This window comes from Parasteatoda tepidariorum, chromosome 9 (genome assembly GCF_982258835.1).
Source record: "Parasteatoda tepidariorum strain Cologne lab strain chromosome 9, Ptep-v5.0, whole genome shotgun sequence".
Taxonomy (NCBI): Eukaryota; Metazoa; Arthropoda; class Arachnida; order Araneae; family Theridiidae; genus Parasteatoda; species Parasteatoda tepidariorum.
Genome location: NC_141763.1, coordinates 88803208 through 88827745, shown reverse-complemented (window position 1 = coordinate 88827745; position 24538 = coordinate 88803208). Strand labels below are relative to the sequence as shown.

Below are 24538 nucleotides of genomic sequence, written 5' to 3'. Positions count from 1 at the left end.
TCTTCAATATTTTGATTATTTATTTATTTTTTATTTATTTATTTATTTTTGTTTTTGATATTTTTGCAACACCGCACCAAATCCTAGTGATTCACAACTTCAATAGATGGCGACACGTGCATTAAAATCCATCATTCTCTCTTAATTTCGTTCCTCAACCCAGATATGCAACAAAACCCACTCAAGCATATCTTGATTGTCTGTATCATCCTTACAGCTGACTTCACTGCATATGTTTACCTGAAAACTGATTGTTCTCGTCTGGAGGTGAGTGACTTTTTCAAAAAATTGCACGGATTTCCCTCAAAAGTAAGGAGAGCGGAGAAAAAACTTCGATTTTATGATTTGTATTACTTCTTTGACATTTTATTTAGTGGTAGTTTCGTATTCTCCGTTGCCATATGGTAGGAATATAATGTGAAAGTATGGTTTTCTTTCAACGCTTTTCTATTTATGACAGATAAGAAAAAGAAAAGAAAGAAAAAGATTACAAATATTTATACTTCATGCGTGGCATCGAGGACAATAGTAAAACGAAAATATCGAAGTATGTTAATTTTATATGAAATTTAATTTGAATACGAACTCTTAGTTGATTTTTACAATACACTTAGCTGGGTTTTTTTTTTAATTTCATGATTATCATTGTCTTTAACTTTAATATAAATTACGTCGCAATTGATTTAAATATCTTTAAATTAAAATATAAATAGAAAGCGAATTTTATAATTTTTTGCTGTTTGGAAATAATGTCATTTAAGATAGCGAGTTTAAAATCACAATTTGTCAATCTAAATTGAAATATATCTATATATCTAATTTAAAATATATCTAAAGTAAAATATATCTATATTTTATTTTATTTTTTTTAAATGTTTTCTTAAAAAATATCATTTAGAAAAAGAAAACTATCAAACAGAAAAATTACCATATGGTTTCTCCCGCAAAATTTCAAGCGATATTGTTTTTTAAACTGCAACATTTAGTAATATCCAATAAGTTTTTATTAAAAATACTGCCTTATTCGAATCATTGGTATAATTTCAGTATACTTTAATGGAGAATAATCCTAATAATTTCTACTTTTGCAAATATAATTGTCTCATCAATCTTACAACTTCATTTTTGAGTAATTAGCCATTAACAAAAAAGGATTTTTTTTTTAAAAAAGTGATTGTACAGTATCATTCTAAAAATCACTCTCTTATAGTTAAGAGACCAGGGCCATACTTTGTCCATATTGGTGGGGAAGATAAATTTATGAAAAATATGATAATAAACTAAGTTAAGTAGATACCTTTATTGTTAGTTACCACTTTATTTTATTTTTTCATTTTTATCTTATAGTAGTGATTTCTAATGAAAATTAGGATGCTACGATATACGAAGCATAATAGACACGAACCACGAGAGGGATTTTCCAACTCAGGAATTTTAATAATCCGTGCTCTCCTATTTGGCATTTTTTTAAAATAAAGAAAAACATGATTTTAAACTTTTTGTTAGTTCAAGTAACAAATTTTAAAAGAATTAGAAGCTTGCATGCGACCACATACAGCCAAGAGAAAAATCTTTTAAAAACTAGCGCAATTTGTTAAAGGCCATTGGATTGTAAATTAGCATCCCGGGGTACCATGGGCCTTAAACCATTAATACTAAACTACAAAAAATGGCCGATATGCGAAAAATGCAATTAAAAAATTTAATGGCCTATATTTGATTAGACCAAAAGCACACTTCTTTCTGCGATCAACCTGTTTCTACTTTAACACTAGAACCAATTTGGGCAAAACGAGGGGGTCAATTTGGCCCCCTCGTTTTCTGTTGCTATGTATTTCGAAAATTAACCTGCTGAAAATGTTGAGCATTTCTAACTTTTCACAATTTGATCCAATTTAAGTTCTTTTTTAATCATTAATGGGTAAGCTTAATGGAAAAGTATCTATGGAACCTTGTACCTAGAATGGACCCTTAGGACTTTGGTATGTTTGGGTAAAAGGTATCCTTTAGTAAATATAAGGTACCCTTTGGTTAGCATAAAGTTACCCGATTTCATTGAAAATAAATATTTCAATTAATGTATGTTTATCAATTCAATCGGCATATCTTTACAACTATGAACCTAGTGCCTGGCTCAGTATAGCCATTTCTGGCTCTTGCGCCAATAAAATCCAACCAACCAACCAACTTTACAACTATGAAAAAACTTTTCTGAAAAGAGTAAAAGTCAGCAGGTATAGTATTGTGTGTAGATTTTCCCATATATTTAATGTAGTTGCCGGAGTAATTCTTTTTCAAAAAATATTATTATTTTATAATTTCTTTTGTGTCCTTAAATAAATGTATTCTATTGATTGAAATGGTCGGGACTATTTCTGTTAAATTTAATTTTTTGGTTCAATAGATTTTATTCTCAGCCGGGTTGCTAATACTTATAAAAATAACTCTGCAAACTATTATTAATTCAGATCAGTACATGAATTTTTTTAAAAAGTGTATTTATATTATAGGAAAATTTAAAGAAATAAAAACTTCTTTTTATTATTATTATAAAGAAGAAATAGAAAAGAAGGAAGAACGAAAATTAAAGATTTAGAAAATAAGATTTACTGAAACACCTTTCGATAATTATTTAAGTGGGGCCCTTAAACATAATTTTTTTTTACTTCTGAAGGCCCCTAATTTTGTGCATAAAAAATGGGATACCTGTAAGAGACGTAGTGTAGGTATCTTGATCCTGATTGGTTGCTGAAACGTGGCATTTGTTTACGCTAGCTACTGTTCTTTTCGTTCTATTTCGAGAAAATCAAGCCCGTTAAGTATCAATTCTCTTAAGAGACACTTTCTTTATTCTTTCGCAAAGAATCTTTCACAAAGATTTCAATTCTTCTCACTATATATTTCTTACTTAACACAAAGACAGGCATGAAGCCAAGTAGAACATAAATATACAAAATATGCATCGAAGTTGCAAGGTACACAAAACAAATATATATCACGATTACAATAAAATACATAAACAAATAATAAATCTAAGTTAAGTAAAGAACGTAGACGAGGAAGAATCATATTTCAACAAATTCGATGTGCGAAACGCCGATGAATTTAATTATCTTCAAATTAATTAACTTCAAGTTAATTAACTTTCTAAATTACGTGGGGAAGCTTAGATCAACTTTAACACGCCATTTTGCTTATAAACGATCAGCCTTATGCTTTACCCAAGGCTCCGCAAAGTCTAGAGGTGGCTCTGAAAAGACTTTAAATATTTTTTTCCACCTGGACAATTAAATAATTCGAACGTATGTAGAAAAAAAAAACTGATGCTTATGTTATCTTAAAAGTAACAGAAATTACAAAACAAAGGTTTACCTTAAAAATTTGTTTCGAGGATATTTTTTCGTAAAGGAAAGTAAAAAATTCCTTTAGAAAATAATAGTTAAATATAATACTAAAAAAAATGTTTCTAACACTCTTATCTAACTCACTTTCCTTGTAGAATTCTAAATTATTTCTTAAGAAAGATGTATTTAATATTATTGTACATCTGTGCTACGCTCAAACAAGTTTTCTGAAATGGATTAAGTATTTCAATTCCTTTTAATCCGATTTCGAAACGAAAAGAAGAGAAATGATGGGGTATTAGCAACCATTTGTCTTCTATATTTAGATCCATATCAGACATTCATTTCTCCTTTCCGTTTAGCTGAAGATTTATAGAAATTCCAAATGCCCGTTTTATACATGTAACAAAACTCATTTGCTTCGCAGAACTATTTTAAATTTTTTAACCTAATCATATTTCAGTTATTATTAATTATTTATATATGTGGTACATATAGTGACAGGCTATATACTTAGGGCTATATAGTGACAAAATTCAATTTATCCAAAGGTATGGTAGCAACTTCTAACATTTTGAAAGAATTTTTTTTCTAATATTTAAATTGGTAGAAAATTTTATGTTTGCATTTTAATTTTTATTTAATTCATTGATTCCTAATGATTTCCTAGGACTGCGAGAACCTGGTTGGTAGGATGTTGGACTCGTGTTCGTGAGTACTGGAGTTTGGATTCCGCCAGCCGAAGAAACTCCGTGTATTAAATGGTGATTGGCGCTCGTTTAATCTCTCGGGGATACAAAGTCCTTCATGTTCTTATAACAAATCAATACCTCTGGGGTAATAGGAGTTTGATCGTTCTCAGGTTCAGGTCAAAATCTTGATCTGCGGATGAGTGAATGAATCTCTGAATGTGTTTGCCTTGTAAAACGGCTGTGACGTGTGCATGTGGCTGAAATCGTATTTTTGGCCTTAGATGGCACCAAGAAACTCTCCCTCTAACTTAAATTCGCTTGGCAGGCTAGCTGACATTAGCAAATGGCAATGAAAACAGCAGCAATGACTTACGCCACTGAAAGATATAAATATTTTAAACACATAAATATGTATAACCTCACAAGTTCTGTCGAAATTAAATAAATTAAGATTCTGTTATTTGGCCACCCCTTTAAATTTTTTGGTACACTGGAATATTGGGGTTGACATCAATGCATAATTTACATCCAACTATTCCTTAGTACTGTTGATAGATAGGTACTTTACAAATTTCCAATAAGAACCTTGGAGGTGGCCCGGGTTCGAATCCCAGCGATGACTGATCGATACGAATTCCGCACCCAGCTCGCACCGACCACAGTGCTGTCGAAAATTATCCTCGGTGGTAGAGGGATCATGGGTTACTTGCTCCCCGAAGGCAAATTTCTCCCAATATTTGATCCCGGAGTTCCCTTGTCTTCTCGAATGGGTTCAAAATTACGGAGTTGATCATTGGTTGTCATAAACTCAGAATTGGGTTGACTGCTCAACGATTGTTATAGAATAAAATAAAGGTTTCAAACTACCAGCATTTGCACTCTTCGAGTGATATTTTCACCAGGGGTTTTGAAATTATTATAACTTTAACAATTGTGAACAGATATTAGACTTTTATCAAATATATATTATATTATATCCGCCGTTGTACAGCCGACTCAGTTTTTGGGTTTACGATTACTAATGCTCAGTACCGTAGCCTTGTAATTTTGAACCAATCCAGAAGACGAGGAAACTCCTGGATCAGTACCCCTAGAGGTATTGATTTGTTATAGGAATATGGAGGACTTTGTGACTCGGCAGATTTAATATGCATTAGTTACCATTTACTACACGGGGAGTCTTCGGCAGGCTGGGATCGAACCCACGAACTCTTGGACATGAGCCCAGTGCCCTACCAACCAGGCTATCCCGGCCTAACGTCAAATATATAAAAATTTATCGAAATAAATTAAAATTATTGTATACTTAAAATAATTATTAATGAACATGACATCAGAGCATAAATTTCGCTACTGCTATAAATATAATAAAAAGTTCTCCCTTAATAACGAGAGTTGTCAGCTATACTCACTTCAAAAACTACACTACAGTACAGTATTGTCACTACAGTATTGTTAGAAAGTCAGAAATACAGGGTTATTCATAATTCCCTCCGGGATTTCGAAGCGTTATAGGTAAAAAAACGAAGACGAATATGGCAAAAAAGAACGTATGAATTATTTTGAAAATATTCAAGTTTTAATTTAAGTAGTTGCCGATAGATGGCCGCAAGGCCGGATTTACGTATAAGCTAAATAAGCTGTAGCTTAAGGCCCCGAGATGACAAGGGCCCCCAAATCCTACTCTCCCCCCTCTTTTTTTAAAGTTTTATTCAGAGCTGGGGCCCGCAGAAGCCCAAAATGCATTTTTTTTTTCTTTTTTACATTGTCGGACATAATAAATGTAAATAAATGACTGAATAAAACAAAAAACTTCGTTGTCATTACTAAGGAACATATCTTTCAAACAATTTGAGTATTAATAAATTATTTATAAATAAACAATTTTTTAGTTTAAAAGGTAAAAAAGTATTTTTTTGCCCATCATTCGATCATGAGACTATTTAATATCTATTTCTTAAGATCAGAATTCACCTTTATTTTACTTTAAAATTGTACAAATGATATATTTAATGCTTTCATGTGATATGCAGCAGTTTTAAACAGGACAGATCTAGAATATCTAAAAAAAGGACAGAAATTGTCAGTTCAAAAAAAAAAAAATTTAACTAATACTTTTGAATAAGAATTTAAACAACTACACACGTTTGTTTTACTATCTCATTCTATATAGCATTATTTAGAGTAGACAGTTGCATGTGGGTGTGATGATGACGTAATAAAAGAGGCATACAAAAAAGTTAAAATCCTTAATATTATATTTTTAAACTCCTCAAAAATGTAGTAAAAGAGGTATACAAATTAACTGTCGAAAACAAATTAATATTAAGTAAGAACAAAACAAAAATGATATCGAAATATGCTGAATCACTAATGAGACCGGGATGAAAGACATCGAAACCTATTTGATTGAATAGTATAACTAGAAGATGTTTCTAAAATTCTGAAATCTATCAGGCTTTAATTTTTTTTCTGTCCTCTTTATCAGTAATTAAAACTAATAAATTCGTTAGATTTCAATATTGGTTCGGTTTTTTTTGTTGATTAAATGTTAAACATTAAAAGATATTTGTCTTTTAAAACATTTCATTCTATAATAAGATAATTATTCTACAATTGTAATTATCTAAAACTAATTGCTAATTGATATAAAGCTTTAGTGTGTTCCATTGATATGTTGAATGCTCGTTTTGACTGGATGTCCGGGACTGTTGCTCTTTCACATCCTAGCCACTATACACCATCAAGAGCTGAGCTGATACTTTAAACTCGTATGCCATTTATTCTCTCTGACATTTAATAAACCCTTTAATAAATCCTTAAAAATATAAGCCAAAAATTTACATAAATAATGACATTTTTTTTCTTGCACAAAAATTTAACAAATGTACTTAAAACAATTAAAAAGAAAGCAAAAATAATGAAGAAATATTTTCAATATAAACATCAATTAAATAATATCAGCTTACGATAATATCAGCTCTTTTTATTTTTACAGACAGTATTAATACAACGGCCCTCACCTGCTCCAGGGACAGCTGGATTGTGTTCAAAATGACAAAGCTACGGAGTTGAATATTAGTAGTCGTAAACTCGAAATTGGGTCGACTGTTCAACGACGGTTATGAAATAAACTAATAAATTTGGCCGGGATAGCCTGGCTGATAGAGCGTTGGACTCGTGTTTGTGAGAATGGGGGTTCGAATCCAGCCGGCAGAAGAATACCCATGTATAAAATGGTGACTGGTGCATGTTACATCTATCGGAGTCACAAAGTCCTCCAAGTTCTCATAACAAATAAATACCTATGGGTACTAATCTAGCAGTTCCCATGTCTTCTGGATTGGGTTCAAAATTACAAGGCAACGGAGTTGAATATTAGTAGTCGTAAACTCGAAATTGGTTCGGCCGTGCAATGACTGTTATAAAATAAACTGATAAATTTGGCCGGGATAGCCTGGTTGATAGGGTGCTGGACTCGTGTTCGTGAGAATGGAAGTTTAAATCCAGCCGGCAGAGGAATACCCATGTATAATATGGTGAATGGTGCATATTAAATCTATCGGGGTCACAAAGTCCTCTAAGTTCTTATAACAAACAAATATATCTGGGTACTAATCTAACAGTTCTTCTGGATTGCGTTCAAAATTACAAGGACACGGAGTTGAATATTAGTAGTCGTAAACTCGAAATTGGGTCGGCTGTGCAATGACTGTTATAAAATAAACTAATAAATTTGACCGGGATAGCCCGGTTGATAGGGCGTTGGACTCGTGTTCGTGAGAATGGGAGTTTGAATCCAGCCGGCAGAAGAATACCCATGTATAAAATGGCGACTGGTGCATGTTAAATCTGTCGAGGTCACAAATTCCTCCAAGTTCTCATAACAAAGAAATACCCCTGGGTACTAATCTGGCAGTTCCCTTGTCTTCTGGATTGGTTTCAAAATTACAAGGCCACGAAGTTGAATATTAGTAGTCGTAACTCGAAATTGGGTCGGTTGTTCAACGGTGGTTATAAAAAAAAGAAAAACTGATAATTAAATTGTATTTTCTTGTTTTCTTTCTGACTCTTTGCATATTTTCTACGCACTTTCAAAATTTCTTGTTTCTAAATCTTATGGATTTTGTAACGTAAAGAAAAAACAATTGAGAAAAAAATTCACGAAAAAATCATTAAAAATTGCAAATAAAATATATTCAAAATGAATCTAAGAAAAAGACTGTTAAATATATAGTGGCCCAGCACGCCAAATTTTTACTCTGTGCTTAAAATGTGTTTCTTTTGTAACTTTTTTCCCTCGTTCAAAAAATATGTGCAATAAAAGAAAAGTTCTACATAATAGTCTTGTCACAATTAATATATTTAACAATAAAGTAATATTATCAAATTGTTTAAAAATATAATAATACTCAACAATAAAAAATATAGCAGAAAACGAAAAAAAATTATAAGATATATGCATTACACACATATCTTACACATTCACACATCTTACACTTATCACACATAATTTTTTTCGTTTTCTGCTAGAATAATATTTCTGACATTAGAATAAAACAAATTTGGTTTTAGCTGCCTTAAGCGCTTTTCCACTTTGATTTATTATTTTAAATATTTACTTATTTTGTCTTTTTCTGAATTCAGTTTCATTCTTTGAATAAAAGTATTGTTAATAATACCTTCATTTATTTTAATCTGTTTTAAAAGGGATGTTTTATTCCCACAGGATAAATATTAATTTTTGAAATAATTGCATTTCCATATTTACCTTTTTTTTTAAGAAAAGAAAGAAAGAGAAAAAAAGGAAAAAACTACCTTCAAACTGAACAGATATTTTGAAACTGAACAGGAATTTTTATACTGCTAAATTATTTTCCACTCTATACTGTCCACTATTACATTCCACTTTATACTGCTAAATTATTTGCCGACATGCCATCACAATTTTGATCCTCCGCAGAGGGGATGGCACCCCAGCTTCGGTAGCCCAACGACCTGCACGCGAAGTCGAGCACTTTACGGAAGAACAGTTTAACGAGGACCAATACCGCACACCCTCGGTCCCTACGCAGACTGATCCAAGTGGTCATCCATCCGCACACTGACCGCAGCCAGTGATGCTTGACTTCGGTGATCTGCTGGGAACCGTGTCTTAACGATCAGTCCACTGCGGGACCAAAAAATATGTAGATAAGATCTATTTTACATCTTATTAAGCTCTTAAATGTCTAAGCAGGTTATTTTTTAGTAAAAGTTGCTAATTTTTATTATTATTTTACTACCACTTTGTAAAATCTTTTTCAGTGACAGTACAAGTTTGCAGGTATGCATCTCTATTGTATAAATATTTATATAATTCATACGGCAGAATTATCAGAATTAGGCAGAATTATCCTGTTTCTGCTAGATAAATTTAATAATAAAACACTACTACCATTTTTTTTTTGGGGGGGGGAGCTTTTTGCCTAAAGGAACCGTATTTTTAAGGGATGCTAGGCACAAAAAGATAGCTACCAACTCATCCGGATTTTGCTGAAGATTTTATTCATATATTTAAGGTGATTGAATACTTATTTTTCTCCATATACAGAGAGGCGAACTTGCTCAGGATTGAGGATAAATATTTACTGGTGGTAGTAACATTTATGTTTTATTGTATGATTTTGGCTTAGTAAATTCGATTTATAGTGGTTTTACCCACCACTACTTCTAAATAATTTAAAGACTTCGAAAAAGCCCACTATGTAGCAGCTATTCAGTGTTGAGCCTTTTAACAAAATTAACCCAAATTCTGCTACGGCAGCTTCTATTCTTTAATTTTAAGTTATTTTTCGAACCATTTTATGAAATATTTTGTAGCAACTGGAGCAGTTGGCTTCTCTGCATATCTGCGTAATATTAATACATATACACAAAGGTGTGAACGTCGTTTGCTGAAAATTCGTTATTATCACTGTAAAATTTTACAGCTTTAAAAAAATACAGTCGAAAGTGTATTTGACTTTTAAACATCAAAAATTAAACAGACATCGGTAATTTTTATAAAATTATTTATTAAAATTTTGCATTGAAATGTTTCTGAGGGATTTAGATTTTAGATATACTAAAGAAAGCCAAGCAAGTCAATAACAAGATAAGTCAATAACTTGATTTATATCATCAAGAAACACCTAAATTTAAAGAAATATGTGCTGGTATGTATAATGATCAATATGGAGCTTCAAAAGAAATTAAAACACTTAAAAAGTTGATCATTTAATGAATTTTTTTCAAACTTAAGTGGCGACGAAAAGTTCGAAATTAGTTGCAGGAATCAATAAATTGCTGGTAGAATTTTTTTTTTTTATTTGAGATTTTGTGTTCGCAGAAAGTTTTCCATATTTTTTTTTAAGTTTGTGCTTATCCATTATAGCATTTTTGGACATAAAAATTTAATGTCAAATTATTTTACCACCACTACAAATAAATTAATTAAAAAATATGACCAGCTTAGTGGAAGAATCAGAGTAGGCTAAACCAACCAGTGAAGGAACATTTCATTTATATTGATTAAAAATAAGAATTTGAAAGTTTTTCTTTAGATAGATTGGTAACAATACCTTACTGCCAAACAATAAGAAGTCATCTAGCAATGTTTTGGATTACCTGGTCAAATAGACTTCTCTGGAAAAAGTTTTGAATTTGTTATTATCTCTGCAACACCTTGCTTCTTTGAAAAAATTATAAGGTGAGTGTTTGTATTTATATGTTTGGAGGATATGTATGTTTAAGTGGAATTAATTGCATGTAATTGTTTTATTTTTCTCACTGTGAAAAAGAGAATTCAAAATATAGTTATTGAAGTTACGTTTTATTTATTTTTTTAAACATCATAACATAATAAAGTACTGAGATAAAAGGGTGTTTATTCACTGGATCACCAAACGATTAAAACCCAGTGAAGGAACAAGTGTTCCTTTATTAGTTTTTTTTTCTAAGTTAATGAAAATAAAAGATAAACTTTAATTTTCCTGTACCTTTAGTGATGTTCCGCATCAAAAGTATATTAAAAATAAGAAAAACAACTTCTAACCAGTGAGGGAGTAGGCATGTTCCTTTACTGGGCATAGATTTCCCAGTGAATGAACAGTACGTGTTAATATGTTGACACTTTAATTTTCAATTCATGATTACAAAAAAAAGTTAACATTTTCCAAGTATTTATGTGTTATAATTTCAAGAATAGGCTTGTTTTTAAATATTTGTATGGTTTATAAATTCATAAAGAGCATTAAAAAATAACCAAAATGAAGTGTTCCTTTACTGGGTGTTCATTCACTGGTAAGAGCTGTTCCTTCACTTGGTCTTCTTACTACTTGTTATATGAACTTCCAAAACTTTAAAACAATGTTATGTAAGTTCTCTACAATTTTTTTTTACATAATTTGCAATTTGTAACAAATATGTTGACACTGTCATTTAACTAAAATTACGAATTTTGAAATTAATATGATTTTTTAAAAGGCAAGCGAAGCTTAAGTGTTCCTTCACTGGTTAGTTTACCCTATCTATAATCAGATTAAGAAGAAAAAAGTGATATCTGAACTATTTTATTAGAGATTTATTGGAAGGCGGGGCAAATAATTCTTTGTCTTATTTTATTTATCACATTATCTGATACCTATTTGTTTTATTACCTAATTTGCTATAAAAATCATGGAAGTATACTCAAAGCTCATGTGGATTAGCTATTTTAAAATTAAAATTAAAGCAAAAACAATACTTTTTTATTAAACATACGCATAGTGATGCTACCACTGTATTTTCCCTGGTTAATAAATACAAACGTCACTTACCTGATTTTACTTCAAAGCTCTTCCTGATAATAATACCTGATAAATGCGCGTATGCGTAAATGCCTGATAAATGTATGACGATGAGTTTAAAATCTAGCAAAATGTAAAAATATTTTTATATACAATTTATTTTCCGACTCTTATTTCATTACCACCTAACCCGTTTTATCCAGATTTTTTTTTAGTGGAATGGTACAAAAAGTAGCTTTATGAAACAAAGAGTTAATATGTATGCGTTCAAACTAAAATATTTTCGACTGTTACTACTATTTTATTTTTTACCAATTCTAGTAACGGTGAACTAAATCGTAAATAAATCATGGTGGGTGAGGATCTTTTAATTTTCCTACAGAAATTATGATTTTGAAACAATAGTTCTACCACTATACATATTTTTGAAAAAGTTATCTGTTCTATAATGTAAGTAATAATAATGCCTGCAAGTGGCGCAGTGTGGATATTTCGATCCTGATTGGTTGTTGAAACGTGGCATTTGTTTATGTTATCAACTGTTCTGGAACAACTTTAAAGACATATGGATCTTGAAGGATAGCCGTAGAGCACTCTAGCATCTTAAAGACAGTTTAAATATTGGTGACCGCACAAGTATTTCCATCTACAATAAACTAAAATCCATTTCGCAAAATCACGAAATACACCTACACTGGTTGCCATCACATGTATGGAAACGACATCGCAGACAAACTTGCTAAAGAAGGTTGCTGTCAACAGATCTCTAATGCCACTAAACTAACATCTATGGAACCTTATGGACTAGCATTCATGGAACTTTACGGGACTTCATTCTATCAAAAAAATCTGCTGCTGAGAAAGACTAGCTACTGCTCCCACCAACAACTTGTACATGGTGACTGAACCAGGATTCGCTCTTTTCTTTTTGGGAGACAGATCTACCCAAACTGGCAGTCACCTGAAATGAATAAAATTCTCTGGTGGAGTGAAAACTTTTCCCCATTGTCCAAGATGCCATCTTCATCTGGTCACTCCCAAACATATCTTGGACTCAGAAGAGGAAAGAGATCTACTCGCCTTGTCTGTTCGTCATCGACATGCTTGAAGTCGACTGTTTGCTATAGTTTGTCTACAGTAAGAACTTCCCCCGCCACAAAGTTTGAGGCCGTCTGCTGCTATGGAAACAATAATACCGCATTTCCGGGAGGGTTGCTTCTCTTCACTCTAGGGCTAACATAACAGACTGAAGAAAAAATTTCCATTTTTTTCGCCGACCCCTCACCCCTACTTGAAATAGTTATACTTCGTTACCATAGTCACCGACACGGGTCTAGACGAATGGCTTGGGGAGTTCTTACTTTAGACAAACTATAGACCTGGTCTGACTGCATCAAACCAGGTGGGAAATAAGAAGAAGAAACAACTGTTCTTTCCATTCTATTTCGAGTCAGTCGAGCCATTCTATTTGTCAAGTATCAATTCTCTTAAGTGACACATTTTATATTCTTTCACAAAGATTCACCCTGAACCACTCTCTCAGTATATATTCACCACTCTCTCAGTATATATTTTTTACCTAACACAAAGACAGGCACAAAGACATGTAGAACATAAACTTGTGCATCGAAGTTGCCACTTACACAAAACAAAAAAAATATCATGGTTACTATAAAATACATAAACAAATAATAAATCTAAGATAGATAAAAAGTGAAGACAGGAAAGAATTATGTTTTAATAAATTCGATGTGCTATACCAGGGCTGTCCTACTGGCAGCCCGCCAACTTCTTACTCAGGCTGATCGGCCTCAGTTTTCCCATTAAAATGTAAGCAAATTGTTTTATAATCCTTCTGTTCCATTCTTTTATAATTCATAATTCAACTATTAATCGTAATTGTATAAGAGGTTATTGTTCAACTTTTTCAAACTGCGGCCCGCCAGGTGATCAGTGACCGGAATTCTGGCCCGTGGGCTCTTTGCAGTTGGACAGCCCTGTGCTATACGATACGACGTCGTATTTAATTAACTTCACGTTAATAAGCATTTTAACTTATGTGGAGAAACTTAGCTCGATTTTAACACTCCATCTTGTTTATAAACGATAGAGCTGAGGTCATAGCTCACGTGTCGATAAGCGTCTTCTTCTCGAGTTGCAAGTACCCAATTATGACGCTGGTGCAAAGCAGAAATTATTATGGAAATTATATTTCACAAACATAAAAATATCGATAAAGTTCAAGTAAACAATGAACTTCAAGTGCTGAAAATATTTTTTTTAAATATTTCTTAAGAAATACTTCGAGGACTATTATGTAAACTTTGTTGCGATTGTTCATGCTTTGCCATAAAGAGAGCAAAAGTTTAGAGGTTTGAGAGACAGAAAATAAATTAAGGAAGAAAACAAGTATTTTTGAACACCCTATGCCAGAAAATAGGCAATAAGTTTATAAATTGTATCGATTACTTTAGTTGTTATTTGCAAAAACTGCGTAAAATTTCGGTAATCTAGCCTAAATATTTATGCAGGTATGAATACTTTTATAAAAAGCTTTTTTTTCATGATTTTTTGCTATAACTTTAAGAATATTCAGTAAAAGTAAGCAAAACTTTTGGAGCAATATTAAATTCATTACAAAATTATTGTTTTAAAATTTGAAAAAAAAATTTTGAAAAAGGCGCAAGATCTGAACATTTAGTAGTTCTTTTGTACTACGCATGCACGGAAAAAATTTAAAATTATTTTTTTTATTATTTTGTAGTAAATCGTATTTAGCAACTAATAGAAAAAAAATTTGATTTAAATATCTTAATGTAAAATGTTCCAAGCAATTTTCTAAATAGTTTTTTATACTTTTTAAAAGAAAGTTCAAAATAATCAGGGGGTTTTCAGAAATTTTATTATGTAATGTGGCAAATTACGCTACCCTATAATAACTGGACAACAAGAGCAAAATTAAAAATGTGGAGAACCCTTATCGTTTTAAACTTTCTTTTAAAAAGTGCAAAAACTGTTAAGAAACTTGCTTGAAATTTTTTACGTTTTTAAGATATTTAAATCAATTTTTTTTTCAAATTTTAAAACAATAATTTTGTAACTTATTTTAAATTGCAACAAAAATTTTATTTCATTTTGCTGCATATTTTTAAATTTATAGCAAAAACATAAGAAGCAAAAAATAGTTTTTTTACAAAAATGTTCATATCGCCATAAATATTTAAGCTAGATTTACTAAATTTTATGCAGTTATTGCAAATAACATGTTGGATGTTCATGAATATGGAATGCTTTTTTCCTCTTGTAATTTATTGTCGGTCCCTAAAGCACTCTGAAATCTTTAAACTTTATTGCATGACTACACTTTATCGCATGAACTAAACACTTCTAAAATTACATAATAGTCCTCTAAATACTTCTTGAGAAATTCAAAAAAAAAAAAAATATATATATATATATGTCGAAAACCGAAAGCGCCTCTCCCGTTATTTTAATGCATATTATATAAAAGGCCATCAGCAATCATTCAAAGAGTTGTGATGTTGTTTTAGTTTATGTAAACACTTATGTAACGAAGTGTAAACGTTAGAATTTTTTAAAATGTGGGATTAATAATTTCAGGCACGAAATTGGCAAGTTAAATTCACGTCATTATTAAAATGAGTAGTTTAATCATTAATAGGAAAATTTATAAGCACTTTTACTTTCAACGAAGATAATTTTACTACTGGGTACTTCCTTATTAATTTACAACCTTGTTTATATACAATTCAAGATTGGAAGCGCCATGCTATTGAAAAGCGTTCCCTTCGTTTTAATACCTCGAGTGGACAGTAAATTTTCCACCTGTTCGGAAAAGAGCAATGGTGGTTCGAATGGAAAATATCGATCGAGAGGATGATTTAAGTGTAGGTACTCATTGCTTTTGCCACGAATGAACTACATAAGACACGCATCTTCGAACAATTTATTCAAGTTCGTAAAGTAACGAAAAATGCTTTAGACCAGGGATGGCGAACCAATGGCACGCGTGCCATTTATGTTACGCGACACAATATTTTGGGCACGCCACAGATCACAATTGTTATTGCACTATGAATTGTTATTACACAAATGTCATTACGCTATGAAGCATATGTAACAATTAAATTAAAATTCTTAAGAAGCAAACAAAATAATAAACAATTATTAATAAAAGATTTAACAATTAATGCTAAAAATACAATTAATAACCATAAAAAACAAGCTAACTATAAATTACTAGCAAAAAAGAAATCAACAGTCCAGCTTAAACTAATATCTTACAACCTAATATAATTTATTTGTCATCTAATCTTCAACAACAGAAGTCCCACTGATGTTGCTTTATGTTGAATTACGCCTATAACTGAGACATTGCAAAATGTATTTTTTTTTCAATGTAAATAAAGAGTTTTGAGTTGATAGTATTTAGTATTACTATTTTCCCAATAATCATGAAGTCAAAATTATTTGACGGCACGTTTGTGACTTCCTTAAGCAGTTTTTTAGAAAAAATGGCACGTTGGTGTATAAAGGTTCGCCACCCCTGCTTTAGACGATTAAAATTTCATTATTTTTTTGCATCCAAGAACCCTTTACGCTCCGAGTACTTTAAAATGCTTTTTGAATAATTATATACACTAAACCGTTTAAAATACATAAAACGGTATTTTAATATGATTATTAAAATAATGTAGTTTCCAATTATAAAAGTATAAAAAAAATTTCATATTTAAGTGATGACTGTAAATGGCGCTTCAAAGGCCTGGTAATTTTAAACTCAATCCAGAAGACAAGGGTGCAAGTATTGGGATACATTTTGCATTCGTGGAGGACTTTTTGTTGAAATTAACCAGCATTTACGTTACATGGAGAGGAAAACAAAGAAAACCTTCCACTTTTAACATGACGGCAAGGATCTTTAACCCATGATACGTCCACTATTGAGGATATTTTATATCAGAACTGTGGTCGGCGCAAGCCGGATGCAAGATTCGTATTGACCAGCCTTCGCTGGGATTTGAACTCGGTTCATCTCATTAGAAGCCGAACGCTCTCTCCCCTGAGCCCTTTATGATTTATTTCATTTCTTAACGTTGTTGAACAGCCTCATTCTTCACATTAAATATTTTTTAAAAATTAAGTAGTTTCTTTTTTCTTTCTTCTTTTTTTTTTTTTTTTTTTTTGTTCTGTTATTTCCATCTGCCGAGAAATTTTTTTATGATGCAGGGGTTCCTCCAAAAGGAGCTCGACTATTTAGGGTTCCATTGCAGAGAATAAATGGAAACCGTTGCATTAACATGATTTTTCGAAACCATTCCACCAGGAGAAATAAAAAATGAAGCTACAATTTAAGCACCTTGCACATGAAGCAAAGTAAACTTTTAAACTGCATATACAAGCCATTTTGACGAGAAGAATTCTCTGGACAGACACACAATTTAGATATTTTAAAAGTTATTAAAACTTTTTGGCGACATTTTCCCACCTAGATTTAAATTACCATAATAAATGCCTTATTCTCATTATTTTGCAAATTAAGAGCCCGGATAACACAGCATAGGAGTAAGTTTTTAAATATTAAAAAATTAGACAACAAGCGTTTTACATTTTCTCCAAACTGTAGCTTTTCTCCATATTGACGTTTTGTGCCATTTTCAAAATATGCACAGAGGGCGCTGGCTAAAGATAAGTTAAACTTGATTTAACAGTCATAAGTAACTATTGCAAACTCACAGCAGTTGTGAAAATCGCATATTAAGCATAATTTCATGAGTCGATGGAGTCTTTTTAAAACAGCCTTAAAGGAATTCAGATTATGGTTTTAGATTTTGCTTCTTAGTGAATTTGTGAAAAAGAAAAAAAAAGAAGTTAACTTTTGTTTTTGCTCCCGTGAATACCCTCTTATTTTCAAGGACATTTAAATGAGGAGTTTGCCCCCGGGATTTAAGCACCTTTGCACGCCAGTACTTAAAGTACCAGATGACCTCCCAACACTTTCAGAATTTTTTTTTTTTTTTCCTTGATGTTTTTGCAAAAACATAAAAAAACGCATAGCTAATTGTTTTAAATAAAGAATCCATCCTAAAAATTTCAACTCAATAAAAAATGTCATTTGCTCTTTTAAAAAAGAGTAACTGGCTCTTAAAATTTTGGCATGCCTGTTTTGAAGTATATGACTTTTCAAGGTCTATTATAATACGTGATGTCTTTTATATTATTGTGTCCTTGGACATGACTTCTTGATGTGGGTTTTTAATTATTCTATCTATAGCTTTAAATCAAAAAATTTACCCTCTAAGCCGATCATTAATTTGCTCACGAACTATTTTTAAATTCTGAGGTTGCCGCGAGGCACATCCTAGACTTGTTACATCGTAGATTTGTTGCAAGCTATCATTCTTGAAAGAATAGATGTTTCTATTTTTATTCCGTTATGTAAGATGTAGAAAATTATTTTAATGCTATTTTTTCTTCATTTCTTCTGTTTTTATCCTTTTATTTATTTATTTTTGGTTGGTTAAAAATAATCTTAGCAGTGGTCCGGAAAAAAATTAAAAAAATAGCGACAAAATTTCTTGAATTTCTTGAAAAAAGAATTTATTTGAAAAACGCACTGCTTAATGATGCCAATTATGTAAAAAAAAAAAAAATTCATGTTAGAGCAGAGGTTCCCAATTTTTCTTGATTACGGAGCCCTAAATAATTGGCGGAACCCCAATTATATAAAAAAAAATTATTTTAACTGTGAACATACTAACCAAAAAAGAACTATTTATGTTACTAATTATTTTGATAATATTTAATCTGAAGAACAAAGTCCTGGTGGCTCAGTGAATAGAGCGCACGCCTCCTAATGAGGTGACCCTGGTTCGAATCAATCCCAGAGATGGCTGGTCGATACGAATTCTGCTCCCGGCATGCACTGACCTCAATGCTGACAAATATCTTCAGCGGTTGACGGACTGTGAGTTAGAGTCCTCTTGCCGTCGGGCTAACTGTGGTAGGTTTTCATGATTCTTCTCTCCATGCAACTCAAATGCGGGTTAGTTCCATCAAAAAGTTCTCCACGAAGACAAGTTTGTCCCAATGCTTGATACGGGAGGTAAAGAAGGAGTTTTCGAATGTTTATTAGTGCTTGCATAACATTATTTCATTTAGATATTTTTGCATAAATAATATGAATTTTTTTTTCTTTTTTTAATATTTAAGAGCATTTAAAGGGTTTTTTTAGTTCGTCGAAATTCGAACTTTAGATATAACGTATATAAAAGATTGTTTTCTGTGCTGAAAAAAAAAATTTTTTTTTTTGGGGGGGGAGGCAAATTTGAATTTTTGGTCATCAAAATATGAGATGCAAACGCAACGTAGAAAATATAATCTTAAAAGACAGGGCATCGGTAGAAATATTAATTTCACTTTTTAGAAATGGAAATGAGATTTTGAGCTTTTCAATTTTAAAAAATTATAGATTTAAAAATTTATTTCTCGAACTCTACTCGGGCAATTTCGTTCAAATTTTCTATTTTGCAAAAGTTCGTATATCTTGGAAATTCAAATTCTTTTCGGTTTTTATTAATTGAAATATAATGATGAACGATAAATCATCGTTAAAAATCACTTTTTACATCGAATTATCTTTGATTAAATAAATCTTGCAAATAGGTGTGCAAAAGTTATTCAAGGCGTTCACTTTTTTTTTTTGTTGCTCACGTTTGTCGTTTTAAAGTTGCTCCCCAAATTACCTCAATTTTCTACTTTTTGGTGCCAAAATTAGAGAGAAAATTCCAATTAATTAAACACTCTTACTGCGTATTTTCAGTTTCCATAAATAAAGGAATTACACCGGTAGAAATAAGTCAAAAAGAGAAAGAAAGAGAAAAAAAGCTACGAAAATTTTTTTTTCGCTGCCTTGGGGTCAGTACCTAACACTTCATGACTATAAAAAGCCTTCTTTTCTTATTTCATCACCGGAACCCCGTGAAGGTTCTTATTTTTTTTCTCCCTTTGTTATATAACATACATCTTTTTTGGGCAGGGGTTTAGCTTAGGATTCGTTCAAATTGCCTCAAACTAATAACACATTCGAATTCAATGCCTCACAATCCATAAAAAAAATTTTATTCTTGATTTCAAGGTTTTATGTAACACTTTGAGTGCCTAGCACTTATATAACATTATCTAAAAATAAAAAAAAAATGAATAATAGGATAAAGGGCAATACAGTCTAACACTCATCATTTACTAAAGAATGTACAAATATATTCTATAGAGGTGATTTAAGTATTAATTGGTGACATTTCCTTCTAAGGCACAGTAGGAAAAAGCGCAGTCAAGCACTTACCATCACAAGAAGATTTATATGTGTGAGTATAAGTATATTCTATTCAAGTGTTCTAACTAATACTTGATCATTTGGTGCCATTGCCTTGTAAGACACAAAGGATAAAGTGCAATACAGTCTAACACTCTTCCTTTGCAAAAGAATTTATAGGTGTGGGTATAAGTATATTCTACATAGGTGTTCTATGTAATACTTGGTGCCATTTCCTTGTAAAATACAAAGGATAAAGTTCAGTATAGTCTAACAATCTTCCTTTACAAAAGAATGTGTTAGTGTTTATAGGTATATCCTATATAGGTGTAGGCAAGATTACATAGGTGTAAATACAGATTTCTATCCTATATAGGTGTAGGAAACATAGGTGTAAATACAGATTTCTATCCTATATAGGTGTAGGAAAGATTACATAGTTGTGAATATAGGTGTTTTCCCCCCTTTACAATGGAGAATTAATGATTTTTTGAAAAGAAATACATAATTATTTGGCATTTCTATAATTATTATACATGAATTCTTAAAACATATCCTATATAGGTGTAGGAAAGATTACATAGGTGTAAATACAGGTTTCCCCCCCCCCTTACCTTGGAGAATTGAATGATTTTTTGAAAAGAAATACATATTTATTTTGCATTTTTATATTTAGTTTGTATAAATTCTTAAAACATAAAATAAAATTAAATATTATTTTAAAAATTTAAATTAATATTTACCATATTAATTTATAATAATTTTTCTTTCTTTCATTTTTATTTCTTTTTAGTAAGGAAATAAATTACTGAGTAATGATTGTCGCATTTTTATCACTACATTTAATATTTCATTCTTTATTAGTGAAGAAACGAATAACTTAGTAAATGAATTACTTAACGTGCCATTGATTACCTCCACATTTAATTTTTCATAATTTATTAATCAAGAAATAAATTACTATGTAAATGAATTACAAAATGTTGCATCCATTATTCAATTTTTTTACATTTACTAATCAGATAAAGTTACTGTTTGAATAATACTTTATGTCGTGTTGATTATCATCACGCTTAATTTTCCATAATTTATATTTCATTTCAAGAAATAAATTACTATGTAAATGAATTACTTAATGTGCTACTGATTATTTCGGCATTTCGTTGTCATAATTTATAATTGAGGAAACTAATAACTGTCGAGCTAAATTATATAATATTGTACTTTTAAAAATCCGTTTTTTTTCTTCTTTTTTCTTTATTACTAAGAAAATAAATTACTGAGTAAATGGATTATTTAATGCGCCATTGATTTTTCTGCCTTTAGCTTTTAATTACTTATAATTCATGAAATAAATTTATTTGTAAATAAATTAAATAATGTAATACTGCTTATCTCTGCAATTAATTTTTAATTTTTTTTAGTTCATTCATAAATTGCTGTTCAAATGTATTCACTAAAAATAATGAAAATACGACAGAAAAGAATAAAATAGTCAATACATTTTATTAAATACATAAATTGTTGAGTAAATGTATTACTGAAAAAGAATTAATGTACTGAATTATTTATTGCTTATCTTTATATTATTATACTATAATACTAAAAACTATTATATTATGTACTATTATACTATATTACATATTATACTAAAAAAGAATGCATGTACTGAATTATTTATTGTTTATTTCCATATTATTATACTATTATATTAAAAATTATTATATTATGTGCTATTATGCTATATTACATATTACACAAAAACGAATTAATGTACTGAATTATTTATTGTTTATCTTCATATTATTATACTAAAAACTATTATATTATGTACTATTATACTATATTACATATTATACTAAAAAACAATTAATATACTGAATTAGTTATTGTTTATCTCCATATTTTCCCCCAATATTTCGCATAAAATTAAAAGTGACATTTTAAATTAGAATGAAATAAGAAATCAGATAAGCTATTTATTGAAATGCCTCAAGTCGATTTTATGTCGAATTTTAATTATTACATACTTTCAACTCTTAAAACAAAAGTTCACGGATTTTTTTTAGGTTACGTTGCATCGAAAACTTAAAAAAATATCAAGTAATAGATTTCAGATTTTTTATTTTATTTAGAATTTAAATTTATTCTGGATTCTCATCATAAAATAGTTAAATATTTCGTCATCCCACCCATATTTTTTCAAATGTACTTGCTATATTTCGATTATTGTAAAATTATTATCAAAGCATAAAAATAATTAATTAAAACACGTACAATTATTTGCCTTGATTTTCTTCATTCATTTACGTATAAAAATATTTCACAAAAATAACTATATTAATAAATAATGTTAAAATAAATTTTAATTATTTTTTTTTCATTTAAAATAAAAATTATCTATATTTATTAAATAATGTATAACTTTTGTGTAAGATAAACCCAGTTCTAATATCAACTTTTTAAACGTATTTTTAAGAATATTTTTCAGGAAAAAAAATTATTCACAGCAGCTATATTTTTTCTCTCATTCCCACTATTTTTAAACACAAAATATATGCCTTTTCAGTTGAAATTTTAAACAAGTTACATAATTCTCTTAAATTTTGACAATTTTCATAATTTGTACGTAAAAAAATAAAAATAATTACTTTCGTAATAAACATACAATTCAATAGCCTAATTATTTATTAAATAATTCATTCATAGCTGATCAGAGTAATATTATTTTCTCAGTCGCTTCTTAATCAGGGAGGGCGAATTTTTAAAGCATCTATTATACGCAATGCCTAACTTTCCCTTCCTCCCCTACGCAGCAATCTATGACGTAAGCTGTGACGTATCACTCTCTTCTGTAGAATAACGGACTGTTGTGTGTATCAGCTGACATATTGCCATCATCAAAATTGTTCAGTTGTGAAATTATTGTTGACGTGTTGGAAAACTAACGATGTATATTGAACTTAGACTAGGCGCTAATTGATTAGAAATATTCGATTTCAAACTGTTTATTATCTGAAATCAGATCGTCCTCACGTGGACGAATGAGACGTTTTATGGAACCGACATCTGCTGAAGAAGAACGTTTATTAGAAATCGGTAATGTTTACATCCGTCCTTTCTTGGCTTTACCGGTTTATCGATTCTTATTTCCGGTTTTTGTTTCCTTTCGAACTGTTTACTGCTAATATCTACTCAATAATAATTCTCAATTCAAAGATTATTTTGTATTCGATATAATCGAATTAAAAATTTATATTTTTAAAAATCAAATGGTAAAATAATTAATAACATTTAATATCTAATTACAAATGTTAATATTCAGTTACAAGAATTATTTTATATTAGATTTTGATTATATTTGATTGCTCATTTACTTTAGCGTTATAAACTTTGAACTATCATGTACTTAAAATTTATATATTTAAAATCAAGTTCAAAAATAAGTAACTTGATATCGATTTACAAATTTTTAGTTATTTTGTATTCTATTTTAATTACGTTTGCAGATTATCTTAGATATGAAAGATTAATACTTATAAATTCAAGTGGTAAGGTAACTAATTAAAACTTAATATCTATTTATGTATATTAGTTATCAGTTCAGTGTTTAATCCGCATTAAACTTTGATTAGGTTAATAAGTATATTTGTGAAAGACATAGTTATAATGTGTTTCAAATTTACAGTTTTATAATTAATTGGTAAATTAACTTCTTGCAAAAATACTAATTATCAGTTCAATAATTATTTAGTGTTCTATTTTGATTAGGTTAATTTGCCTAGGGATAAAATAATTTTCATTACAATTTATTTAAAATATACATTTTTAAAATTAAGTAACAAAATTAAATTTTATTATTAATAAAATTTTGATTAGGTTAATTTGCCTAGGTGTGGAATTGCATTATAATATGTTTAAAAATTATGCTTCTAAAATCAAGTGGCAAAATTAAAATTATTGATAACAACAATTTTAATTAGGATAATAGTTTTCCTAGGTATGAAGTTGCTTTCATTATGGTATTTACAAAATTTATATTTTTGAAATCAAGTAGCAAAATAAATGTTTATTGTTAATAACAATTATGTTTTGTTTATTGTAAATGTTTATTCTTAATACAACAATAATATTAACATCTTATCAAAATTATAAAATTATTTCAAGATAATTTATTTTGATACTAATTTTGAAAAATGCATTCTAAAAAAGAAATTGGGTAGACATATTTTTAGAGAAGTTTTAAAGTAAAATAGTTATATAATTTTATTTTAGTATTATATCTAGTTATTTATAAATAAAAATGTGTTTGTTAGCTAGTTAATTATTATTTACAATAATATTTGTTGGTTTTTTCAT

General features: G+C 29.9%; 1 protein-coding gene across 4 annotated transcripts in view; it reads left to right on the top strand.

Annotated features, from left to right (window-relative positions):
* Window positions 1-134: 134 nt before the first annotated feature.
* The window catches only part of LOC122271722 (ferric reductase SjCytb561), a 62224-nt gene continuing 37820 nt past the window's right edge, over window positions 135-24538 (top strand). The window contains exon 1 of one of the 4 annotated variants that reach the window (XM_087152304.1): window positions 135-267. Coding sequence is in view for 2 of the 4 variants with exons in the window: in XM_087152302.1 (XP_087008428.1) it covers window positions 23224-23278 (55 nt within the window). In the remaining 2 variants the exon portion in view is untranslated. Of the gene's footprint in view, window positions 268-289; window positions 310-20087; window positions 20232-23006; window positions 23279-24538 lie in introns of those variants that run through there. The other 3 variants (XM_087152305.1, XM_087152303.1, XM_087152302.1) reach the window with 3 other exon arrangements.